At 66.3% G+C, this 22,033-nt stretch overlaps 2 protein-coding genes across 3 annotated transcripts; both read right to left on the bottom strand.

Annotated features, from left to right (window-relative positions):
- Positions 1-1,756: 1,756 nt before the first annotated feature.
- Positions 1,757-16,950, bottom strand: VARS1 (valyl-tRNA synthetase 1). Of its 2 annotated transcripts, XM_074970840.1 has the most exons (31): positions 16,897-16,950; positions 15,645-16,033; positions 15,172-15,315; positions 14,344-14,494; positions 13,771-13,934; positions 13,286-13,370; positions 12,457-12,557; positions 11,944-12,071; positions 11,570-11,734; positions 11,357-11,438; positions 10,388-10,507; positions 10,181-10,289; positions 9,874-9,962; positions 9,663-9,753; positions 9,157-9,281; positions 8,777-8,880; positions 7,876-8,034; positions 7,387-7,477; positions 6,947-7,052; positions 6,730-6,800; positions 6,324-6,449; positions 6,108-6,212; positions 5,749-5,817; positions 5,555-5,633; positions 4,838-4,965; positions 4,510-4,665; positions 3,913-4,119; positions 3,329-3,440; positions 3,042-3,217; positions 2,199-2,348; positions 1,757-1,939 (listed from the first exon to the last, which is right to left on the bottom strand). In XM_074970840.1, exons 2-31 carry the CDS (start codon positions 16,002-16,004, stop codon positions 1,871-1,873), a joined length of 3,822 nt encoding a protein of 1,273 aa, XP_074826941.1. In that variant the 5' UTR covers positions 16,005-16,033; positions 16,897-16,950; the 3' UTR covers positions 1,757-1,870. The 2 variants fall into 2 exon arrangements, with proteins under 2 accessions (XP_074826941.1, XP_074826943.1); XM_074970842.1 differs by lacking the exon at positions 1,757-1,939 and having other exon boundaries at positions 2,297-2,433.
- A 1,093-nt stretch (positions 16,951-18,043) lies between these two features.
- Positions 18,044-21,343, bottom strand: LOC141998229 (uncharacterized). The gene is made up of 7 exons (XM_074970914.1): positions 21,266-21,343; positions 20,463-20,651; positions 20,078-20,230; positions 19,531-19,848; positions 19,293-19,387; positions 18,963-19,164; positions 18,044-18,310 (listed from the first exon to the last, which is right to left on the bottom strand). Exons 2-7 carry the CDS (start codon positions 20,638-20,640, stop codon positions 18,177-18,179), a joined length of 1,080 nt encoding a protein of 359 aa, XP_074827015.1. The 5' UTR covers positions 20,641-20,651; positions 21,266-21,343; the 3' UTR covers positions 18,044-18,176.
- Between the last annotated feature and the right edge of the window lie 690 nt (positions 21,344-22,033).

Raw genomic sequence — 22,033 nt, 5'->3', positions numbered from 1 at the left:
ACAACCCTGGAGACCCTAACGCAACCCACAGCACAGCCAGCCCCGAACACCGCCCAGAGACCCACAACACAACACAACCCAGAGACCCACAACACCCACACCACACAACATTCGCACACACCTCCTAGAGACACACGCCAAACACACCCACACCACACCCCACCACCTGTGCACACTCCCACAGACACAACACACCCGCACCACACCCCACCACCTGTGCACACCAGCTAGACACACCCCCCCACACACACACACACACTTGCTAGAGACACACAACACACTCAATCCCCTGGAGAGACACATAACACATGGCAATACAAACCACACAACCTGCCCACCACACAACACCCCCCCACACACACACTGCCAGAGCCTCCCCCCACCACACAATCCCACCCAGCCGGGATACACACAAACACACCCCTGCCTCCCCAACCCCTGAGACACCACACCCAGCTGCTAGCAGACCCCCCTCCACACACACACACAACTCCCTAGAGACCAACACAAACACCCCCAAACGCCTGCCCCCCGGACGTCTGGGTTCCCTCCCTCAAGCTGCCCCCCCGCAAAAAAATCCCAGAGATCCCAACACCCCCTCCCCCCCATAACTCCTCACCCACATGGGTCCCAGCCTGGCCCCCCCACCAGCCACCAGCTCAGCCAGGGGAGAGACACCCCAGAACAGACCCCCCCGGCACCCCCTGCCTCCCCTGGGGTATCACCCCCCACCTGCCCCAGCACCCCCTAACCCCCCACAACGCAGGTCTCTCTGTACCTGGCTGGCTCCGTCCTTCCCCGCGTCTGTCTCCTTCCCCCCCTCCTGCCCCCCCCCGCGGATTCCCCCCCCGCCCTACGCAGCTCCCAGCGCGGCTGGAGTGACAGCCCGAGTGCAGGGGAGAGGGAGGAGGGGCCGGGCCACGCCCCTCTCTGCCGGAGGGCGGGGGGGGGGGCTCGCTACCGGGGGAGGAAAATCCCACCGGGGGAAACTGAGGCACAGAGCCAGGACTGGAACCGAGTCCTGGCTCCTAGCCCTCCTCCTCGCCGCTGTAACCCAGTAGACCCCACTCCCCCCTCCCAGAGCCAGACAGAGAACCCAGGAGTCCTGGCTCCCAGCCACCCCCGCCAGGCCCCGTTGCCCTCCCCCGGATTCCTGGGTCCCACTCCCTGCCCTGCTAGGGGTGAAAGTCCTGCATTACCATCCCGGACGCCTGGGTCCCATGCCCTCCCCCCACCTGCACTGCGACTCAGCCGACAGCCAAGCGGGTGCCTGGCCCCGGGCCCAGCGCTGAGTCACCCCCGGCCTGGCAGGGACGAGGGAAAGCAGCCTCCAGTGGGCACCAGCGACCCAGCCCCACAGCTGGGGGGCAGCGGCTGGCCGGGGTCTCGCCTCGCTCCCCCTAAACCCCACATCCTTCCCCCACATACAGCCCCCTTGGACATCTCCCCCCCCCCCCCCCCCGAGATCCCAATGGGGCCCCTGCCCCCTTTGGGGCCCGAATACCCCGCCGCTGGGGGGCGGGGGAGTCAGACACAGTGCCCCACGTCAAGGGAGGATAAAGGCCCACCTACTGTTAGTGGCGGAGGAAGCGCCCCCCTGGGGAAAGTCCCGCAGTCAGCTCCGGCTGCCAGCCCGCCCCACATCTCTGGGTGCCCAGCATCCCGGCCCAGCGCCCCGCAAGGCGCAGCCCCCGCCCCCCAAACACCCCAAGGAAGACCCGAGCTTTTCTAAATCAGCAAAATACTTTAATATCTCCAAAAATAACAGATTCAGCGGGGAGTGGGATGGAAAAAATCGGAGGGTGGGGGGTTGAGCCAGCCGTGGGGCAGCCCCCCAGCAGGTGGGGAGGAGCCGCGGGGTCCATCCGTCTCAGATCATCCTCTGGAAAGTCTCCACTGCCTCCATCACCTTCTGCAGCTCAGTCCGGCTCTGCTGCAGCTGCGGGGGACACGCGGCCGGGCGTGAGGGGTGGGGTGGGGTGGGGCCGGGCCCCCCCGCAGCACATCGCCCCCCCCCAGCAACCCCTGCCTGGCCCCCCACATCACAGCACCTCTGCCTCCCCCTTCCCAGCCTTGCCCCCCCCCACTCACAGCGCCTCCTAGCGCCCCGAGATGGAATGTCCCTTCCTGACCCCAGCAGGGGGGCCTGGCCCTGAAGCATGGGGGTGGGAGTCCCCAGCAGGGGGGCAGCCGGGTACCTTGGCAGCGTCAGCCTCCTGAACCTTGGGGGGCACCTTGGTGCCGTAATCGGGGGTTTCCATCCTCTCCCGCAGCCGCTCGATCTGCTTCTGCAGCTCGCCCTGCTTCCCCGCCAGCTTGGAGATCTCCTTCTCCGCGTCGATCAGACCCTGGGGGGGCACGGCGCCCTGCCCGTCAGCTGCCCGGACGCCGGCGTCCCGCTCGCTGGCTCCGGTCCTCTGGGGAGAGCCCCCCCTGCAGGGCCACCCAGACGCCTGGGTCCCGCTCACTGCTCTGGTCGTCTAGGGGAGAGCCCCCCGCAGGGCCACCCGGACGCCTGGGTCCCACTCACTGCTCTGGTCGTCTAGGGGAGAGCCCCCCACAGGACCACCTGGACGCCAGGGTCCCGCTCGCTGGCTCCGGTCCTCTGGGGAGTCCACCACAAGGCCACCCAGATGCCAGGGTCCCATTCACTGCTCTGGCTGTCTAGGGGAGAGCCCCCTGCAGGGCCACCCCGGACACCTGGGTCCCGTTCACGGCTCTGGTCGTCTGGGGAGAGCCCCCTGCAGGGCCACCCAGATGCCTGGGTCCCACTCACTGGTCTGGTCATCTAGGGGAGAGTCCCCCACAGGACCACCTGGACGCCTGGGTCCCGCTCGCTGGCTCCGGTCCTCTGGGGAGTCCCCCACAGGGCCACCCAGACACCAGGGTCCCATTCACTGCTCTGGTTGTCTAGGGGAGAGCCCCCCGCAGGGCCTCCCCGGACACCTGGGTCCAATCCCCATCCCAGTCTCCAGCCCCTTAGGGGCGAGAGCCCTGTGCTGCCGGCCCGGACGCCTGGGTCCCATGCCCCAGCCCCTCACCTTGAGCAACAGGTGGACGGTGCACTTGTCGGAGGTGACGGCCACGGCGCAGCCAGCAGGGGGCGCCTCGCCCGGGCCCAGCACCTGCACCCGGCCGGAGGAGGAGAGGCTGCGGATGTAGGGGGAGCAGCGGCTGGCGGCATCGGCCGCGCCCGAGTCCGGGCACTGCAGGAAACCTGGAGAGGGAGGGAGGGGGGGCGTCGGGAGAGAGGTCAGGAGGTGCTGGGGAGGGGGGGTCAGAGGTCAGGGTTGGGGGGGGAGAATCTCCCCCCCCGGCGGATACCCACAGTCAGCTCTGGTCCGGGTGAGGTTGTAGTCGGCCCGCAGGGAGCGCACGGCGCGGACGATGCCCAGCGAGAACTCCACCGTGCCCTCCAGCCCCCAGTCCCGCCAGCAGAACTGCAGCGGAGAGGAAAGGGTTAAGGGTGCCCCTCACTCCCGACCCGCAGCCCCTGGGTCCCCTCCCCCCAATGCTCTGCCGGTGCCCCTCACTCCCGACCCGCAGCCCCTAGGTCCCCCCAGCTCTGCCAGTGCCCCTCACTCCCGACCCGCAGCCCCTGGGTCCCCCCAATGCTCTGCCGGTGCCCCTCACTCCCGACCCGCAGCCCCTGGGTCCCCCCCAATGCTCTGCCGGTGCCCCTCACTCCCGACCCGCAGCCCCTGGGTCCCCCCAATGCTCTGCCGGTGCCCCTCACTCCCGACCCGCAGCCCCTGGGTCCCCCCCAATGCTCTGCCGGTGCCCCTCACTCCCGACCCGCAGCCCCTGGGTCCCCCCCCAGCTCTGCCAGTGCCCCTCACTCCCGACCCGCAGCCCCTGGGTCCCCCCCCGCACAGCCCTGCTGGTGCCCCTCACTCCCACCCCGCCGGTTACCTGCTCGGTGCTGGGGTAGGGGGTGACGCAGATGCTGGGGGGGGCGTGGGGGCCGCGGCGGGGCAGGCGCTGGAAAAGCTCCTCGCTGACGAAGGGCATGAAGGGGGAGAGGAGCCGCAGGCCGGCGTCCAGGCAGGTGTAGAGGGTGCAGCGGGCGGCCGTCACCGCAGCCGCGTCCCCCTCGGCGAACACGGGCTTCAGGCACTCCTGGGGGGGAGGGGGCAGGTCAGCGCCGGTGTCCCTCGGGGGGGGACAGGCCCCATCTCCCAGAGCCACCCGATTCCCTGCCCTGGGGCGGGGAGCCGGCCTCCCTGGGAGGGGGAAGCCCCATGCCCCAGCTCCCCCGCCCCCCACAGCCAGCCACGAGCCGGCGTCCCTGGGGGGGAAGCCCTGTGTCCCATCTCCCCCGCCCCCCGCAGCCAGCCACGAGCTGCCATAGCTGGGGGGGAACCCTGTGTCCCATCTCCCCGCCCTGCCCTAGCCAGCCAGAAGCCAGCATCCGGGGTGGGGGAAGCCCCATGTCCCATCTCCCCCGCCCCACTCCCCCCGCCAGCCCTGCACCCGGGGTCCAGCCCCCCCCCCGAAGACCCCCCTTACCAGGTAGACGTCGCAGAGCTCGTAGAGCCAGAAGTTGTAGACGGCCGTGGTGACGGCCGGGAAGTCGTAGGCCCGGAACCCGGCGTCGCTTAGCTCCACGGCCAGGCTGAGCCGGCTCAGGATCCAGCGGTCGATCAGGCTCTCGGCGCCGCCGGGCTAGAGCCAGGGAGGAGAGACGCCCGTGAGCGGGGAGGACGGCACCAGCGGGGCGGGGGGTGCAGTGGGGGGCTCTCCCCAGCAGTCAGGGCTGGCCCCATTGCCCCATTGCCCCAGGGAGCAGGGCAGGGGGGCTCGGCAGGGGCGGGGGGGGGCTGCGGGTGCCTCTCACCTCTGGTCCCGGCGGGGGCTGGAACCCGGGCCCCAGGGCGCGGACGGCGAATTTGGTGGCGTTCCAGAGCTTGTTACAGAAGTGCCGGTAGCCCAGGATGCGGTTCACGTCCAGGTTGATGTCGCGGCCTGGCGGGCAAGGCAAATGGGGCGGGGGGGAGACAGGGACAAAGTGGGAATTTGGGTCGTGTTTTCATGAGGCTGTGTGCCTCAGTTTCCCTAGGGCTCAGCATGGGAAGAGTTAAGAGGGCAGGGCAGAGCGTACATCTCTGGGGTGGTGCAAATAGGGTGCTAAAAGGGCGAGCTGAAACCGACCTACGGCAATGGGAACCTCGCTGGCCGGCCCCCAGGCGTCAGCATGGGGCAGAGCCCGGCCCCGAGCCAGAGAACGAAGGGGGCAGGTGGCTGGGGGCAGGGTGGCGCTGTGGAGATACCGGTGCCCACAGACAGGGAGACGGAGCCAGAGACCAAGAGGGAATTTTCTGTCGTGTTTTTATGGGAACTGGGTGTGCCTCAGTTTCCCCATGTACGTTGCACAGCTCCCCCGGGGTGCCAAAGGGTCCCGGAGTGGCGCAGAAGGGGCTGGCTGGGGGCAAACCCAGCCCAGATCAGCTGAGGGGCCAGGGAGCTGCGGGGGCTGGGAGCAGTGGGGCCGGCCCAGCCAAGGGGTCCCACCCCGGCCCTGTGGCAGGGCTGGCGGGGGAAGCCGGGAACTCACCCTGGGAGGTGTACGCGCAGAGGGCAAAGCGCAGGGCGTCCGTGCCGCACTCTGGGATCCCGGCGGGGTAATCACTTTTCTGGGGGAGGCGGGGAGGGAAGAGTGGGATCAACTCCCAGCCAACCCCGTTATCCCCCATCCCTGCCCCCCACCTTTGGCCCCACGGGTCGCCACTTTCCCCCCAAGCTCCTCACCTGGCCCTGCCTGGCTCGCTCCACCTCGGCCGGCTCCAGGTTGCTCTCCAGGAGCTGCGCGTGCAAACCCTGCAGGGGGAGAACGGACACGGCTCGGGACGGCGCCGACCGGGGAGATGGGCCCAGCTGCCAAGAGCCTGAGCCCATCGCCCAGAGAGCCACGCGCTGCCCCAGGAATTGCCACAAGTCATTAACTCTGAAACCTACTGATGGACGCCTCCCGGCTAATCCCACCTTAGGCACAGGCGGGGAGTCCCCTGCCGATCCAGTCAGCTGTCGGGCTACATGGCAGGGGCAGAGGTTCAGTAACATCTGGGAGGATGGGTTGGGGGGGCCAGATGTCCCCCGTCAGCGGTTACCTCCAGCGTGATCCCGCTGATCACATCCAGTGGGTCGATGACGTTGCCTAACGACTTGCTCATTTTCCTTCCGTGAGCATCGCGGACGACAGCGTGAAGGTAAACCTGAAACACAGCTGGGCGGGGTCAGGGTTGCCCCGAGGCCCCAGGGCGGGACTGGGGGAGCACCATGCTGGCGGGGGATGGGGGGGAAGAGGCGCCATGCCCCACTCTCACCTCGCGGAAGGGCAGCTTGCCCGTCAGCTTGAGCCCCAGCATGACCATGCGCGCCACCCAGAAGAAGAGGATGTCGTGGCCTGTCTCCAGCAGGGTCCCCGGGTAGAAAACCTGCAGGTCTTCGCTCTGACAGGACAGACAGACGGTGACGGGACAGAGCAGGACGCCTGGGTCCCATTCCCCAGCCCGGTCCCTGGACCCCCCAGAGGTGAGCACCATGCACTGCTGTCCTAAACGCCTGGGTCCCATTCCCCAGCCCGGTCTCCAGTCCCACCAGGGGTGAGTGCGCTGTGCTGCTGTTCCGGACTCCTGGGTCCCATTTCCCACCCCCCAGCCCCTCCGAGGGGTGAGAGCCCTGCGCTGCCATCCCGGACGCCTGGGTCCCGTCCCTGCGTCTCAGACTCACAGCGTTGGGCCAGCCGAAGATGGAGAACGGGAAGAGGCCGGAGGAGAACCAGGTGTCCAGGACATCGTCGTCTGGGAACGAGTGACAGGGAGAGATGGACGGACAGACGTCAGTACAGGAGCCGACGGTGCATGCCCGGCAACCAGTAGGGGGCGCTGTTCTAAAAGCAGGTGCCCCTCACTCCCGACCCGCAGCCCCAGGACCCCCCTGGCCATACCTTGCCGCAGTGAGATCTTGTCCGGGGTCACCCCAAAGGCCTTGGCCGCTTTGTCCTTGGCCTCCTCTTCGCTCCGCCCGCTCACCCAGTATCTGCCATCTGTGTCCTGGGTGGGGGGTTACCAGACGTCAGACACACGGGCCCGTCGACCCCGGCGTCCCACCCTCCTCCCCAGCTCAGACCCCTGGGTCCATCTACCCTGGCTCCCTGCCCCTCCCGCCTCAGACCCAAGGCTCTATCCAGCCCAGTTTCCCCTGTTACAAAATCCTGTTGCAGTGAGTTCCACAGGGTAACGTGAATCAAAGCCGAATTCCCTTGTGTCAGTTTGTTTCCTCCTGCTGCCCCTCAATACTGCCCCACATCCATGGCTTTGGGGTGGGCACTGACACAGATTCGCCCCCCCCCGCACAGCTATTTCCTGGGGTTTCTGCCCCCCTCACCTCTCCGGGGGGCACCGAGGGGTCGTCGACAGTGACGAAGTAGGCCGGGATGCGGTGGCCCCACCACAGCTGCCGGGAGATGCACCAGTCCCTGGGGGAGAAAGCGCCTCAGACGTCACCTGGGATATTACTGCCTTTTCGTGGCAGGGCAGGGCGGATAACAGATCTCCTACTGCTGCCGTACCACAGCCAGGGAGACAGGGCCTGCCGGAGGGGGGTGGGGGGGGTGGGGGGCAGGTTCCAGCTGCACCAACACGGAGAGGTGTACTAAATAGGTGGATAAAAGCCCTACTACTGCTGCTGCAGAGGAGGGAGCGCTCCCTAGAGCTCAGCAGGCTGAAAGCAGCTAAAAGCCGGGGAGGGGGGGAGCGTGGGGAGTGTCCTAGTCCTGGGCGTTCATCTGATGTCCACCCACTCGACCCGGCTCTCGAGGTGGATAAAGGCCCGGCTATCGCCGCTGCAGCGGAGGGAGCGCCCCCAGGGCCTCACCTGATGTTGTCCATCCACTGGAACCAGGTCTTGCAGTGGAAGGGGGGCAGGATGCGCAGGTCCCCACGGCGCACGGCGTCGGCCGCCCCCCGGGCCAGCCCCTCGCAGCGCACGTACCACTGCGGCTTCAGCAGCGGCTCCACCACGTCCTTCGAGCGGCTGGGGGGGGGGGGCGACAGATAGTCCCTGTGTCCTTCCGCCAGCCCCATCGCTCCCCTCGCGGGGCAGCCTTCCGGTGCCCCCCATATCCCTCAGGAGCCCCCCGCCCTCGGGGGCCTAACGGCGCACCGATACCCTTCACCTGTAAAAGTGACCCCCGCCCCGATATCCCTCCGCGCCCCCCACCCCAACTCTCCCTCACCGATATCCCTCCACCCCCTCACAAAGAGTTCCCCTGCCGGCCCACGGACCGATATCCCTCCACCCCCCCACGCCAATATTCCTCCGCGCCTCCCAGGATCCCCCATTCCTGCCCACATACCGATATCCCTCCACCCCCTCACAAAGAGTTCCCCCTCCCAGATATCCCTCCTCGGCATCCCCCCCTTCTGCAAACGTATCCCTCCGCCACCAAGAGCGGCCCTCAGATACTCATCCCCCCACATCCTTCCTGATGCAGATATCCCTCCACCCCAAGAGACCCTCCCCTTGCACCCCGACTCCGTGTATCCCGCCACACCCCATCCCCCTCTGCGGTCAAACACGTCCCCTTATGCCATCAGCCCACCCCACGCGTACCCCTCCACCCCTCAAAATAGTCCCCCACTTCTTCACACATCTTTCCCTCCCACTGGCAAATCACCCCCCTTCACAGATACCCCTCCACCTCCCTCAGCAAGTGCCACTAACTCCAGCCCTCCTATTAGGATATCCCTCCACCCCATCAAAGAGACCCCCTCACCTGCACACCGGCACCACCATGGGGTTGTCCTTGACTTCCTTGAACAGCCCCTTCTGCTTCAGGGCCTCCAGCACAGCCCCCCGGGCCTCGAACCGCTTCATACCCTGCATTAGGGGGGAGCAAGGAGGATCAGACCCCTGGGGCCCGTCCAGCTAGGTATCCCACCCCTGCCACCACGGATCAGACCCCTGGGGCCCGTCCAGCCGGGTATCCCACCCCTGCCACCACGGATCAGACCCCTGGGGCCCGTCCAGTCTAGTATTTCCTGCCCTAGATCAGACCTAGGAATCCCTGCCCCCCCGCTGACACCACCAGTCCGACCCCTGGGCCCATCCCACTCAGTATCCACACCCCCACAAGCCCGCTGGTCCCCCCCATACCAGGAAGGGGGGGGGCACATTGATGAGGGAGCCGCTGTCGTCGATGATGGTGATGCAGTCCAGGCCATGGCGCTGCCCCACCTCGTAGTCGTTGTGGTCGTGGGCCGGGGTGATCTTCACCGCGCCTGGGGGGAGAAGGGGGGGCAGGCGTCAGACACGCCTGGCAATTAGATGCAGCCCAGGGGCCCCTCCCCTTTCACCCCCAGCCTCGCTCCACTCCCCAGGCACCGACCTCCCTGAGGCCCTGCCCACAACCCTGGGACCTGCCCCCAGCCCCATATTCACTCCACACCCCACAGCCCCTGTCAGAATCTAGGCCCCGCCCCCCCCCTTCACTTCCCTTGGCAGGGCCCCTTCTGTGTTTCACATCACACCTCCCTAGGCCCCGCCCCCATTCACTAGGCCCTGGGCCCATTGGCTCCTCTCTGTCAGCCCCCCCACTCATTAGGCCCCGCCCCAGCCCCTCCCACATTCCCACCTCTCCTCCAGGCCCCGCCCCTATGTACCTGTCCCGAAGCCCATGTCCACGAAGTCGTCGCAGACGATGGGCATGCGCCGCCCGGTGAAGGGGTGCAGGACGCGCTTCCCATGGAGATGCTGGAACAGGGAGGAGAAGAGGGGGGTCACAAGGGGGACCCCAAAATCAGACTGCCCCAGGGCTCACCCAGCAACGCCCTCCCTCCCCAAGCTCACACGTTGCCCACCCAAGGCAGGTACCTGGTAGCGGGGGTCCTGCGGATGCACCGCCACCGCCGTGTCCCCCAGCATGGTCTCCACCCGGGTCGTCGCCACGACAACCTCCTCGTCTGTGGGGAGAGAGTCACACGGTGAGACCCCCCCCCGAGCCAGCCCCCCCCCCCCCCCGATCAGAGCCGGCGTCCCTACAGGGGACAGGCCCCATGCCCCATTCCCTGCCCCCCTGAGCCAGCCAGTCCCCGCCCTGGGGCCTGATCGGAGGTGGCGCCCCACAGAGGGGAAAGGCCCCGTATCCTGTTCCCTGCCCCCGTCCCCTTCCCTGCCCTACCTGAGTCCTCGAGCTTGTAGGCGAATGACACCAGCACCCCAAATTCCACCTTGTCCTTGTACCCGGGGACGGGCAGGAGGGTCCGACCAGGCAGCTCCTTCTTATCCACCTGTGGGGGGCAAAGCCGAGACGTCACCGACCTTCCCGCATGCCCCTCTAGTTGGACCCCACCCCAGCTCAGAGCCCCAGGCCCAGCTCCCCCCCAACCTCGATGTCGGAGATGGCAGAGTGCAGGGTGCAAGACCAGTTGACCAGGCGTTTGCTGCGGTAGATCACCCCCTCCTCGTGCAGCCGGACGAAGGCTTCCTGGACAGCACAGGACAATTTCTGCGGAGGAGCAAGAGGAGAGGTGAGATCCCTGCCCCCAGCCGGAGAGACGTCGGACCACACATCCCCGTGTCCTGTACCCCGCACTGCTACCCGCGGAGGGAGATTCTCCCATGCGCAGAGCAAGTTCCCACGGGGCTGGCTCCAACCACGCTGACCCAGTGTGACCTCTGACTCCCCCGGGAATGGGGATCATGGAATGTTCCCCGCACTGGGGGTGGGGGGCACGCCACTGCATAGGGCAGAACTGGGGAAAGGCCAGGGGGAGGTGATAGGAGCTGCATGAACCCACTCCGGGGCCAGAGGGGAGCCAGCGCCCCCTATAGGACATCTCCTGGGTCCCACTCCCCACCCCCCTGACCTAGTCAGTCCCCGCCCTGGGGCCGGATGGGAGCCAGCACCCCCTAGAAGGGAAGGGCTCCGTGTCCCATTCCCCGCCCCCCTGAGCCAACCAGTCCCTGCCCTGGGGCCAGAGGGGAGCCGGCGCACCCTAGAGGGGAAGGCCCCGTGCCCCATTCCCAGCCCCCCTGAGCCAGCCAGTCCCTGGGGCTGGAGGGGAGCCGGTTCCCCCTAGAGGGGCCAGGCCCGGCGCCCCATTCCCGGCCCCCCTGAGCCAGCCAGTCCTGGGCCCGGCAGGGAGCCAGTTTCCCCCTAGAGGTGCCAGGCCCCGTTCCCCATTCCCAGCCCCCCTGAGCCAGCCAGTCCCTGGGGCTGGAGGGGAGCTGGTTCCCCCTAGAGGGGCCAGGCCTGGCGCCCCATACCCGGCCCCCCTGAGCCAGCCAGTCCCTGGGGCTGGAGGGGAGCTGGTTCCCCCTAGTGGCGAAGGCCCCCGGCCCCAGGCAGACGTACCGGGTCCATCGTGAAGCAGGCTCTATCCCAGTCCATGGACGATCCGAGCTTCTTGAGCTGGTGGTAGATCCTGTCGCCCTTCCTGTGGGGAGACGGAGGAGAGTCAGGGCAGTGCTAGGGGGCGCTGTGCTGCGGGGGGCTCTCCCCTGGCACCCCCAGGCAGCAACAGGGGGCTGTGCTGTTGTGGGGGGACGCCCCGATCCCGGCACTCACTCGTTCTTCCATTTCCAGACCTCGCGGACGAATGCCTCCCGGCCCAGGTCGTGCCGCGTCTGCCCCCGCTCCCGCCACAGCTTCTTCTCCACCACCACCTGCGTGGCGATGCCGGCGTGGTCGCAGCCCGGGTTCCACAGCGTCGTCTCGCCGCGCATCCGGTGCCTGCGGGACCCACAGCCGGGGTGAGGGGCGCCGGCAGAGATGGGAGAGGGCGGGGGGGGCTGGAGGTCAGGAGTGAGGAGCACCGGCAGAGATGGGGGGGGGGGGTTGGGGGCTGCGAGACGGGAGTGAGGGGCACCGGCAGAGATGGGGGGGTTTGGGGGCTGTGGGGTGGGCGTGAGGGGCACGGGCAGAGCTGGGGGGCGTCTCACCAGCGGGTCAGGGCGTCCTGGATGGCGTTGGTGAGCGCGTGGCCCAGGTGCAGCGAGCCGGTGACGTTGGGGGGCGGGATGCACATCATGAAGAGCCCTTTGGGGTTCCGCTCCGAGACGCACTGCCGCTGGCGGGTGGGGGAAGCAGGGGGCGAGTCAGGAGAGCCCAGACCGTGTGTCAGGACCCCCACACCTCCCCCGAAGGGCGAGTCTCCGCGAGCACATGAGGCCGGTGGCCGGAGCCCCCGGGGCTGAGTCTCGGGAGGCCAAGGCTGGTCCCGGTTCGGCGGCACCCGAAATAACCCCACACGTGGGTGTAGGTGCGTCAGCGCCCCCTGCTGGAGGGGACCAGCCCTGCCCTTGGTGTGCGTGAAAGCGCTCCCCCTGCTGGCCCACCCAGAACCACCCCACCATGTGTCTTATTCCCCCTACTGCTCCCACCCACAGGGGCGATTCCTGTTATCTGGGGGCCACATGATTCCAGGCTCAGGCCCCCCGCCTGGGCCCACTCACCCCGTACTCAGGTTTGAAGAAGCCCTGGCTTTCCCACCACGGGTACCAGGCCGCCTCCACGTACTGCGGGCTGTAGGCGTCGGGCATGGGGCCGGTCACATCTGCAGGGGAAGGAGAGAGAGCCCTGAGCAGGGACCCCCCCAGTGTCCTGACCCCCCCCACCCCGCACTGGGAGGGAGGGGCCCATGGCAGAGCAGCGATTGGGGACGAACGGCACACGTCTGTCCCCGTTAACCAGCCAGGCATCGGCCCGCCTTCGTCGTCAGCCGGATCCAGGGCCCGAAAAGTTTGGCAGGAGTCTTCCCCAGATTTCTAAAGCAAATCTGTCCGTCCGGCCGTTTGTCTGTTTGTCCACCCCCGAACCCAGCCCCCCAACAACCATCCATCCAATAACCCACCCACCTCCCAACCAACCAACCAACCAACCCCAAACCTATCCCCCCGAATAACCCAATCATACATCCAACAACAACCCACTCCCCCAACAACCCTGCCACCCCCGAACCAACCAACCCCTCACAATCCATCCCCCCCAACAACCCACCCCCGCCCCCGAACCAACCAAACCCTCACAATCCATCCCCCCCAACGACCTACCCCCCCCCGAACCAACCAACCCCTCACAATCCATCCCCCCCAACAACCCACCCCCCCCCAACCAACCAACCCCAAACCCATCCCCCCAACAACCCATTGCTGGCAGCATCCCCCAACCCCACTGGTTGAGACTGGCACCAACCTCCCCTTTGCCGTGGGGGGCCCTGGTGCTGAGCAGCCCCCTCCTCCCCCCGAATCACAGCTGGAATGCCTTCCCCCCGCTCGCCGGTACCTTTTTTCTCCCCTGGGCGTGTGGGGGCGTCGTAGGTCAGAACCCCGGGGTCTTTCTTCTCCTTCTTCTCGGCTTTTACCTTTTTCTGGCTCGCGCGGGAAGGATTGTGGGGAAAGGAGAAAAGAAAAGAGAAAGGATGCGTCACACTGCCCTTCACCACCGGAGGCTCTGTGCTGCAGGGAGGGAGGTGGGGGGCAGCAGGGGGCGCCAGCATGCTCATCACCCTTCGACTTCTCCCCCGAAGAGTTGGGGTGGGAACCCCGGCGTCCTGGCCAAGCCCCAGCTCGGCTGACTCGACTGTGTCCTCGCTAAAACCTAGCCTGTGATTTCAAAATGGCTACACGGTCCCCTGCCCCCTCCCAAACTCTTGTGCGGTGTTCCACGCGGCTGCTCCCCAGCTGCCCCACCCCAGAGCTGGCTGCATCTCCGTACGGGGCAGGCCATCCCCAGGCAGCGTTCCCCAGAGCTGGCCGCGTCTCTCTCACCTCCCCCTGCTGCTGTTGGCTTTTCTCCTTCTTCTGCTGGAATTTCTCCAGCTTCTCTTTCTTCTTCGCCTCTTTCTTCAGCTGAGAGGCGCTCTTGACCGGGGCCTCCCCAGGGCCAGGGGCTGACCCCACTGCTGGTCCCTTCTCTGCAGGCCCCACATGCTCTGGTGAGGGGGAAAACAGGCCGGATTGGACCCATGAGCCCATATAGCACAGTATTCTATGCCTGCCACCATGAATCTGACCCGTGGGTCAAGCCAGTCAGGTATCCCCCCCATTCTCCCCTATCCCTGGCCACCCAGATCACACCAGTGGGCCCAGCCCCCAGATCAGATTAATGGGTTCATCCACCCCAGTCCTGCCCCCCAATCAGACCCATAGGCCCATCCAGGCCTGCATCCTACCCCCACCACCATGAATCTGAGTCCTGGGTCAATCCAGCCCAGTATCCCCTCTGTAATATCCAGTAGCAGGGAGTTCCGCAGGCTACCGTAAAGCCAACGCAGCAGGGACATTGCAGGAGGAGGAGGCTTGGAAGGGGGTGCTCTGGGCAGGTGTTGGGGGGTCACTTACCCTGGGTCTTCGGTCTGGGGGTGTCATCCCCGCGCGCCTGCTCGCACAGCTTCACCGGCCCCAGCACGGCCTGAAACTGGGGCTGGTTGACACAAGTCAGGAACCAGCGCAGGACGTTGGGGTAAGGAGCCCGGCTGGGGGCGTCCAGCACCTGGGAAAAGACCATGAAAGATTGGGGGGGGGGGGGGGGGGGAAACCATTATCAGTATGGGGGGCAAGGGAGATACCACTATTGAAACAGGGGTGGGGAGGGAAATTAGGAGATACCAATATTATTCCAGGGTGGAGGAATGAGAAGAAATCCTTATCAGAATGGGGGAGGGGGAAGATACCATTATTGGAGTGGGGGGGGTGACAATACCAGGAAATACCATTATTGGAATTGGAGAAGGCAGACCACATCAGGCAATACCATTACTGGAATGGGGGGGGAGAGAGAGATACCATTACCAGAATTTGAGGGGGAAAGGGAATATCGGGCAATACCATCACTGGAATTGAGAGAGGAAGAAGACACCATTATTGAAATTGGAGAAGGGAGACACTATTATTGGCCATAAAGGTCAGGGGGGTGGCGGGGTGGAAACAATTCGGGTTCCCAACCACAACTGACCTTCCAGTCCCCCCCCCCCACCCCCAAGATGTCCTAATGGCCGCCCCACCCCATCCCTGCTCCCCAGTGTGTGCGGGAGAGGATGGGGGTAATCTTGCCTTCTCAGTCCCCCCCCACCCCATTTCCCACCCTTCCCCTGACGCACCCCCCCCCCGCCCCAGCAGCTGGGAGAGTGGGTCGTGGGGGCGGGGCCAGAGAGGAGCTGGGGCACTCACATATTTGTAAGGCAGCAGCAGGGCACAGGCCACAGTCACGTCTGCCAGCGTCACAGCCTCATCCACCAGGTACGTGCGCAGTTTCAGGTGCCCGTCCAGCACGGCCAGCGCCCGGCACAGCTCGGCCACCGCCCGCTCCACCACCTGGGAAGGCAGAGAGATACCCGCCAGGGTAATGCAACACACACGGGACCCAGGAGTCCAGGCTCCTACCCCACCCCACAACCCGCTGTTCTAACCACTGGACCCCACTCCCCGCCCTGGGAACCCAGGAGTCCTAGGACCCACCCCCGCTCTAACCCTCTCCCCTTCCCCCCCCAACTCCTCTTCTAGGAGTGGGGAGAGAACCCAGGAGTTCTGGTTCCTACCCCTGCCCCTCCACTCGAACAACTAGACCCCACTCCCCTCCCCCCTGCTCTAACCACTAGACCCCACTCTCCTCCCTGAGAACCCAGGAGTCCGGGCGGTCTCACCTGCTTGCTCTGCTCCGCCAGACCCAGGGCGGAGAAGGCGGCTGTGCATGCGGCAGGAGCAATCTCCCCTTCAGCGTAGCTCACCCACTGCTGCACCAGAGCGCCCCCCGCTGGCCCCTGCCCCCTCAGCCGCTCCGGGGACAGGAGATGAGCCACCGCGGCCGGGCCCGAGACCCAGACCCCCAACCGGCTCTCCAAAGCCGGCAGCTTGGGCAGGGGGCAGGAGGCAGGGGGCTGCAGGGGGAGCCCCTGCTCCGGCAGCTCCACCACCTCGGGCAGCGCTGGGGCATAGCGGGCTGCGATCAGCACCCGGTGGTTCTGGAAATTGTCCGGGTGCGGGGAGAGATACAGGGTGGGCATGGCGAGGGCTGGGCACCCCGACGACAGACCTGGGGATGGAGAGACAGAGTTGATAAGACAACGGGCCTTTGCCCTGCAGGGGGCGCCGGCTCCCATCCAGCCCCAGAGCAGGGACCGGCTGGCTCAGGGGGGCGGGGAATGGGGCACCGGGGCCTGTCCCCTCTAGGGGGCGCCGGCTCCCACCTGCCCCGGTTGCTGGGCTCTGACACCCGCGGGGCTGATGCAATCCCAGAGCCCAGACCCGCCTCCCTGGGGCGGGGCCGAGGGAGCTTTCATTGGGGGAGGGGCGATCCAAGCAACCCCCCCCCCCGCGCCAGCCCCAGCCAATGGCCCTAGGTACCCAGCCCCATCACCGCCCACCGCAGGATGGACCCCAGGCAGCTCAGAGGGGGGCAGATGGGGGGCGGGATGCAATTGAGAGGTGGGGATGGGGGGAAGCGGTACCGTCAGGCTCATTTTGGGGGGGCAGGAGGGGCTGGGGAGGGAGGAGGTGTTAGGCCAGGGAGGTGGGGGGCTGGGAGAGTCTATGGGGCAGGGGAGTGTCAGGGCTGGGTGCTGTGGGGCGGGGGTGATGACAGAGTGGCTGTGGGGTAGGGGAGGGGCGTGGTTGGGGCGGGGGGGGCTAGGCAGGGGAGGTAGGGGGCTGGGAGGCTCGATGGGGCAGGGGGTGTCAGGGCTGGGGGGCAGGGGAGGGGTAGTGTGGGGGGTTGGCGGTGGTTGGGGGGATTAGGACGGGGAGGTGGGGGGCTGGGAGGGTCTATGGGGCAGGGATGACGGAGGGGCTGTGGGGCAGGGGAGGGGCTAGGAAGGGGAGATGGGGGGCTGGGGGCAGGAGGAGAGTGGGGGGTTGTTGGGGGGGCGGGGGGGCAGGAGGCACCAGCCCCCCCAGTACCTGCGCTCCCGGCAGCTGTTCCCGGCCCCACGTGTCTCCGCCTCTGGCTGCTTCCCGGCTGCAGGACCCGCCCCGGGCTGCCCGCGGCGCCGCCTGATCCCAGCGACCCCCGCGCCAGCTGCTCCCCGCCTCCCGGCCCGCGCTGCCCGGGTCACCCCCAGACCCCGGGGACGCCCCGCGCCCCGCTCCGCCCTAGCTCGGCTGTGGGGCGGGCTATTTCTGGTCAGGCCCCTCCCGAGGCAGCCCCAGCCGGGGTCCTCACCCACACGACCGGCACTTGGAGAGCCATAGAGCGCTAAGGGCCGGTGGAGAGAGCGGCTGAGTCACGCGCCCTAGAGCAGGAAAAGGCCATAGAGAGGGAAGGCTCTGGGGAGCATCCCCTGGTGGCGGGAGTGAGTCACTGCAGCTCTGTACCGTGACTACTGGGGGTGGGGGGCACTCTAGGGAAGGGAGTGGGGGTGACCAGTGGGGTAGGGGAGGAGAAATGGGGGCTGGGGCAGGAGAGCCAGCCCATCTTGGACACCTGGGTTCATGACCCCACCCCATCCTTGGCTAGAAGCGTAGGGGAGGGGGGAGTACAAACTCCCGATAAGATATTTGCCCCCCCACACACAAGCTGCTCGGGGTGGGGGCTGGGTTTCAGGGCTCACCCCCCCCCGTTTTGTTATTCTATTATCCCCCACACAGCTTGGATCCGCCTTGGTGGAGATGCTCAGTTCCTCTCCCCCCCAGCTTGTGAGCAGTTACTTCACGGCTTTCAGATCATTCCCTGGGGGTCCCTTTTGGACAAGGAAATTTCATAGAGCTAGGAATAGAACCCAGGAGTCCCAGCTCCCCCTGCTCTAACCACTAGGCCCCACTCCCCCCTCACCCCCAGAGCCAGGGAGAGAGCCCAGGAGTCCTGAGTCCCTCCCACAGACAAAGGGCCGGGGACTCAGAGGTGTCAAAAAAACTTCTGTATTGAGTTTCAGAGTAGCAGCCGTGTTAGTCTGTATTCGCAAAAAGAACAGGAGGACTTGTGGCACCTTAGAGACTAACCAATTTATTTGAGCATCAGCTTTTGTGAGCTACAGCTCAATGCATCCGATGAAGTGAGCTGTAGCTCACGAAAGCTCATGCTCAAATAAATTGGTTAGTCTCTAAGGTGCCCCAAGTCCTCCTGTTCTTTTTGTATGGAGTTTGGTGATTAGAAAACAAGATCAGATGGAACCGGAGCCCCAGGGGAACCACTCCCCATTCACAGCTCTCCCAGGCGCCCCCTGCTGGGAGGATGCAGGGTGTCAGGCCGCAGGGCGCCCCCTGCTGGCCCCCTGCTGGCGGGACGGGGCTCTCAGGCAGCCCAGCTTGTTGCGCAGCGAGTTCTTGATGACGGCGGCACTGCTGGGCTGGAACTGGGACTGACCCACGGCGTAGGCTGAGGGGGCAGAGAAAAGTGGGGTGAATGGCAGAAGGATCCTCTGCCCCGGAATACCCTTATGATGGACCAGTCCATTATACCCCCCCCCGGGCCAAATTATTGCCTTGCCCTCCCGAGCTACACCATGACCTCAGCCCCCACCCCGGCCGTACCACCATTAACGCCCTCAGGCCGTACCATAACCTTGCACCCCCTGGGCTGTACCACTGCCTGCCCAACCTGAGCCGTACCATCACCATGACCTCCCCCACCCAGGCCATACCATTGCCTGACACACGCTGCTGGGCCATACCATCATCCTGCCCTACCCTGGGCCATACCATCATTGCCCCCCCTAGGCCATACCCCTGCCTGACCCCACCCACTTGGGCCATACCATTGACTGACCCTGATCCCTGGGCTATATCATCATTACCCTGCCCAGTCCACCCTACTGCCTGCCCCTAGGCCGTACCATCATTGTCCCACCCAGTCCATACTACTGCCTGACACCCCCCCCCCCCAGGCCATACCATCATGGCCTCTCTCAGTCCATACTACTGCCTGACCACGCCCCCCCAGGCCATACCATCATGGCCTCTCTCAGTCCATACTATTACCTGACCACGCCCCCCCGGGCCATACCATTGCCTGACGCCCCCGGACTCACCCACGATGGCACTGACGACGGGGGGGCTGAGGCGGTGCAGCCCGTTCTCCCCAGACAGGTTGCTCCGTGCCTGCTCCTGGCGGGAGAAGAAGACGTCGACCAGGAGCCGGGCCAGGGCCGTCTGGCTGCGGGCGCTGGAGCGGGCCAGGGCCAGCTGGGTGGGGTAGAGGAACACGCCCCCTCCCGGCACCAGCTCCTGCATCTGGGGGGCAGGGAAGGGGAGGGGAGCACAGAGGAAAGTGGGGTGGGGCAGTAGGGGGAGGAGACTGTTATAATAGGGACCCCTGGTCCCCCACTCTCCCCCGCCCCACTCTCTGCCCCTCAGCTCACCCCATGTTTCCGAGGTAGCGCAGGGTCCTCATAGAGCCCGGGCTCCGGTCGCACGGAGCTGCCGTCCACCTCCCCGGACGGCTCCACAACGCCCCCTGCAGGGGACGGAGACAGGAGTGACCACTTGTTCCCATGCTCCTCCCCGAGAACCCAGGCGTCCGGGCTTCCAGCCCTGTCCCCTTGCTCTGACCCACCAGACCCCACCGTCGTCCTAGAGAACCCAGGCATCCGGGCTCACCAAGTCTCTGGGCCAGCACAGCATTCTGAGCCTCCATCTGGGCATATCGGTCCCTCAGCACCTCCAGTTCCTGCCGCATCCTCTCGCACTCAGGCCTGGTGCAGAGCTCGGTCGGCCCTGCCCGGACACCTGGGTCCACAGGGCCAGGGGAGCAGGGAACCCCGCAGCCAGAGCTGTCCACATGGGGGCAGTCGGGGGAGGAGGAATGCCAGGTTTCCGAGGATGAGGTGCTCTGGGGGGTCACCCGACCCTCGTCCTCGGACACCTGGGTCCCCTCAGGGTCGGGCACCGAGGTGGTGACGTCATCGGCGTCACCTCCTGGAATAAGACAAGAAACATTCACTGAATGAGACTTCTTGGCCTCTAGAGGAATGGGACCCAGGCGTCCGGGATGGCAGTGCAGCGCTCACCCCAGGGGGCTGGAGACCAGGACAGGAAATGGGACCCAGGCGACCGGGACAGCAGTGCCGGGCTCTCACCCCTAGGGAGCTGGAGACAGGGATGGGATACGGGGACCCAGGTGTCCAGCACGGGGGGCAGCACCCACCTGTGTTGTGTTTCCTTCTCTCAGAGGGCACTCTGTCCCGTCTCCATGTCGCCACCTGCCGGTGGGGGGGCGCCCGCAGTGTCCTGGCCCCCCAGCTGCTCCTGGGACACCCCCCGGCCCGGACCTGAATCCACTTCAACTCCTGCCTGTCCCCTGCGGAGAGAGAGACAGGATGGAGGGACGGACAGGGGGTGTGGAGAGGATGGAGGGAGGGACGGACGGAGAGGTGCAAGGGGGGACGGAGGGAGGGACGATGGAGGGAGGGACGGACGAACAGGTGTGGTGGGGACAGACATGGCTGCGTCCGGACTGAGCCGTGGGTGGGACGAGGGGGGAGGCCGGTGCAGCACGGTGCCCGGCCTGCGGGGGGCGCTCTCTCACTCACCACTGAGGGCCAGGATGCGGGCACGGTTCAGCCCCTTGAAGAGGGGGCACCGGGCCTCCACCTCTTGACCCGGCCGGTAGCGGGCAGGGTCCCGGCGCGGCTCGCTCACCGCCGCCAGCTCGATGATGCTGGAGAAGCCTTCGTCCAGCCAGTCCACCAGGGCCAGGCATGCCGGCATGGAGAGCGCCCCTGGGGAGAGACGGAGTGAGCCCCCTGTACCCCCGCCCAGCCCCCCGCCCCAAGACGGGGTGAGCCCACCGCGTTCCCTGCCGAGCCTCCAGTCCCAGCACCCCCTGCTGAGCCCACCCGGGCACCCTCTGGGGAGAGACGGGGTGAGCCCGCGGCGCCCCCTCATCTGCCACTGCCTGCCCAGCCCCCTGCCAAGCCCCCACCCCACTGCCCCTGCCCCACACCCCAGCACCCCTGCCCTGGCAACCCCACACAGCCCTGCTCCCCAGAGCACAGCGCCCCCTACCCCACTCCCTACAGTCCAGCACCCCCTGCTGAGCCCCCGCACCACTCCCCCTACCCCAGCACCCCCTACCCCGGTGCTCCCCACTGAGCCCCCTGCCCCACTCCCTGCAGCACGACACCCCCTGGCATTTCACTGGGTCATGGGGGCCAGCCCTGACTGCCAGGGGAGAGTGCCCCCTACCGACTCAGACTCCTTGCCCCCTGCAGTCCAGCTATGGGGCCTGTTGCATTAATGCTAAATATTGGGGTGAGGTCCCCCAAAGGCCAAGGGCCCCTCACGGTCCTGTCATGGCCCCCTCCCTGCCACCCATTCTGCAGCAGGAAGGTACCTGGGTTTCTCCTTTTGCCTGCAAATTCTGCTCCTGTCTTCTCTGCTTGCGGCCAGCTGCAAAGGCTGCTGGGAAAGGGGGGGCAGAAAGGGGTGGGGTCCCCCCTTTCCTCTCCCTTCTCCCCCCCAGCAGTGGCACCAGCTGCAATCGGCCCCCAGGGGTCTGCAAACAGTTTGCAAATGGGACTGGCGGGGGGGGGGGTCCCTCTGAGTTAGTGGAGAGGGGCTGCTGCTTGGGGGGCTCTGGGGGCCTGGGTGGGAGGGATCAGCCCTGCTGGTGCAAAGCATTTGCCAGATGTTTGCAGAGCATTTGCGGCTGGGGGGGGGGGGGGGATGTTAACCCCTGGGTGCGCAGGCTGCAAGCAGGGATGGGGATTCGGGGAGTGTTTATGGGATTGGGGTGGGGCTAAAGGGTGATCATTTCGATAGGGAAGGAGGAGCCAGGGAGAGAACCCAGGAGTCCTGGCTCCCAGCCCCCCCTGTTCTCACCACTAGACCCCACTGCCCTCCCAGAGCTGGGAGAGAACCCAGGAGTCCAGCTCCCAGCCCCCTCCACTATACCCCATTGCTCTCTCTGTAGAAGCATGACTGCAGACTCACCCTGCCTTCCCATTGGCTGGCACTGCATCCCCACCCATCTCACACCATCCAATCAGCAGCCGGTTTTGGGGTGAAGTAGCCAATCTCGAACCTCAGGGCGGAACCCAAGACAGTTAAAGGGGCAGGACCCACAGCAGTGACCTCACCTCAGGAAGGGGGATTGCACAAT

Source organism: Natator depressus, chromosome 14, assembly GCF_965152275.1.
Source record: "Natator depressus isolate rNatDep1 chromosome 14, rNatDep2.hap1, whole genome shotgun sequence".
NCBI lineage: Eukaryota > Metazoa > Chordata > Testudines > Cheloniidae > Natator > Natator depressus.
The sequence above is the reverse complement of the archived record's forward strand: the minus strand, read 5'-3'. Positions and strand labels throughout refer to the sequence as shown.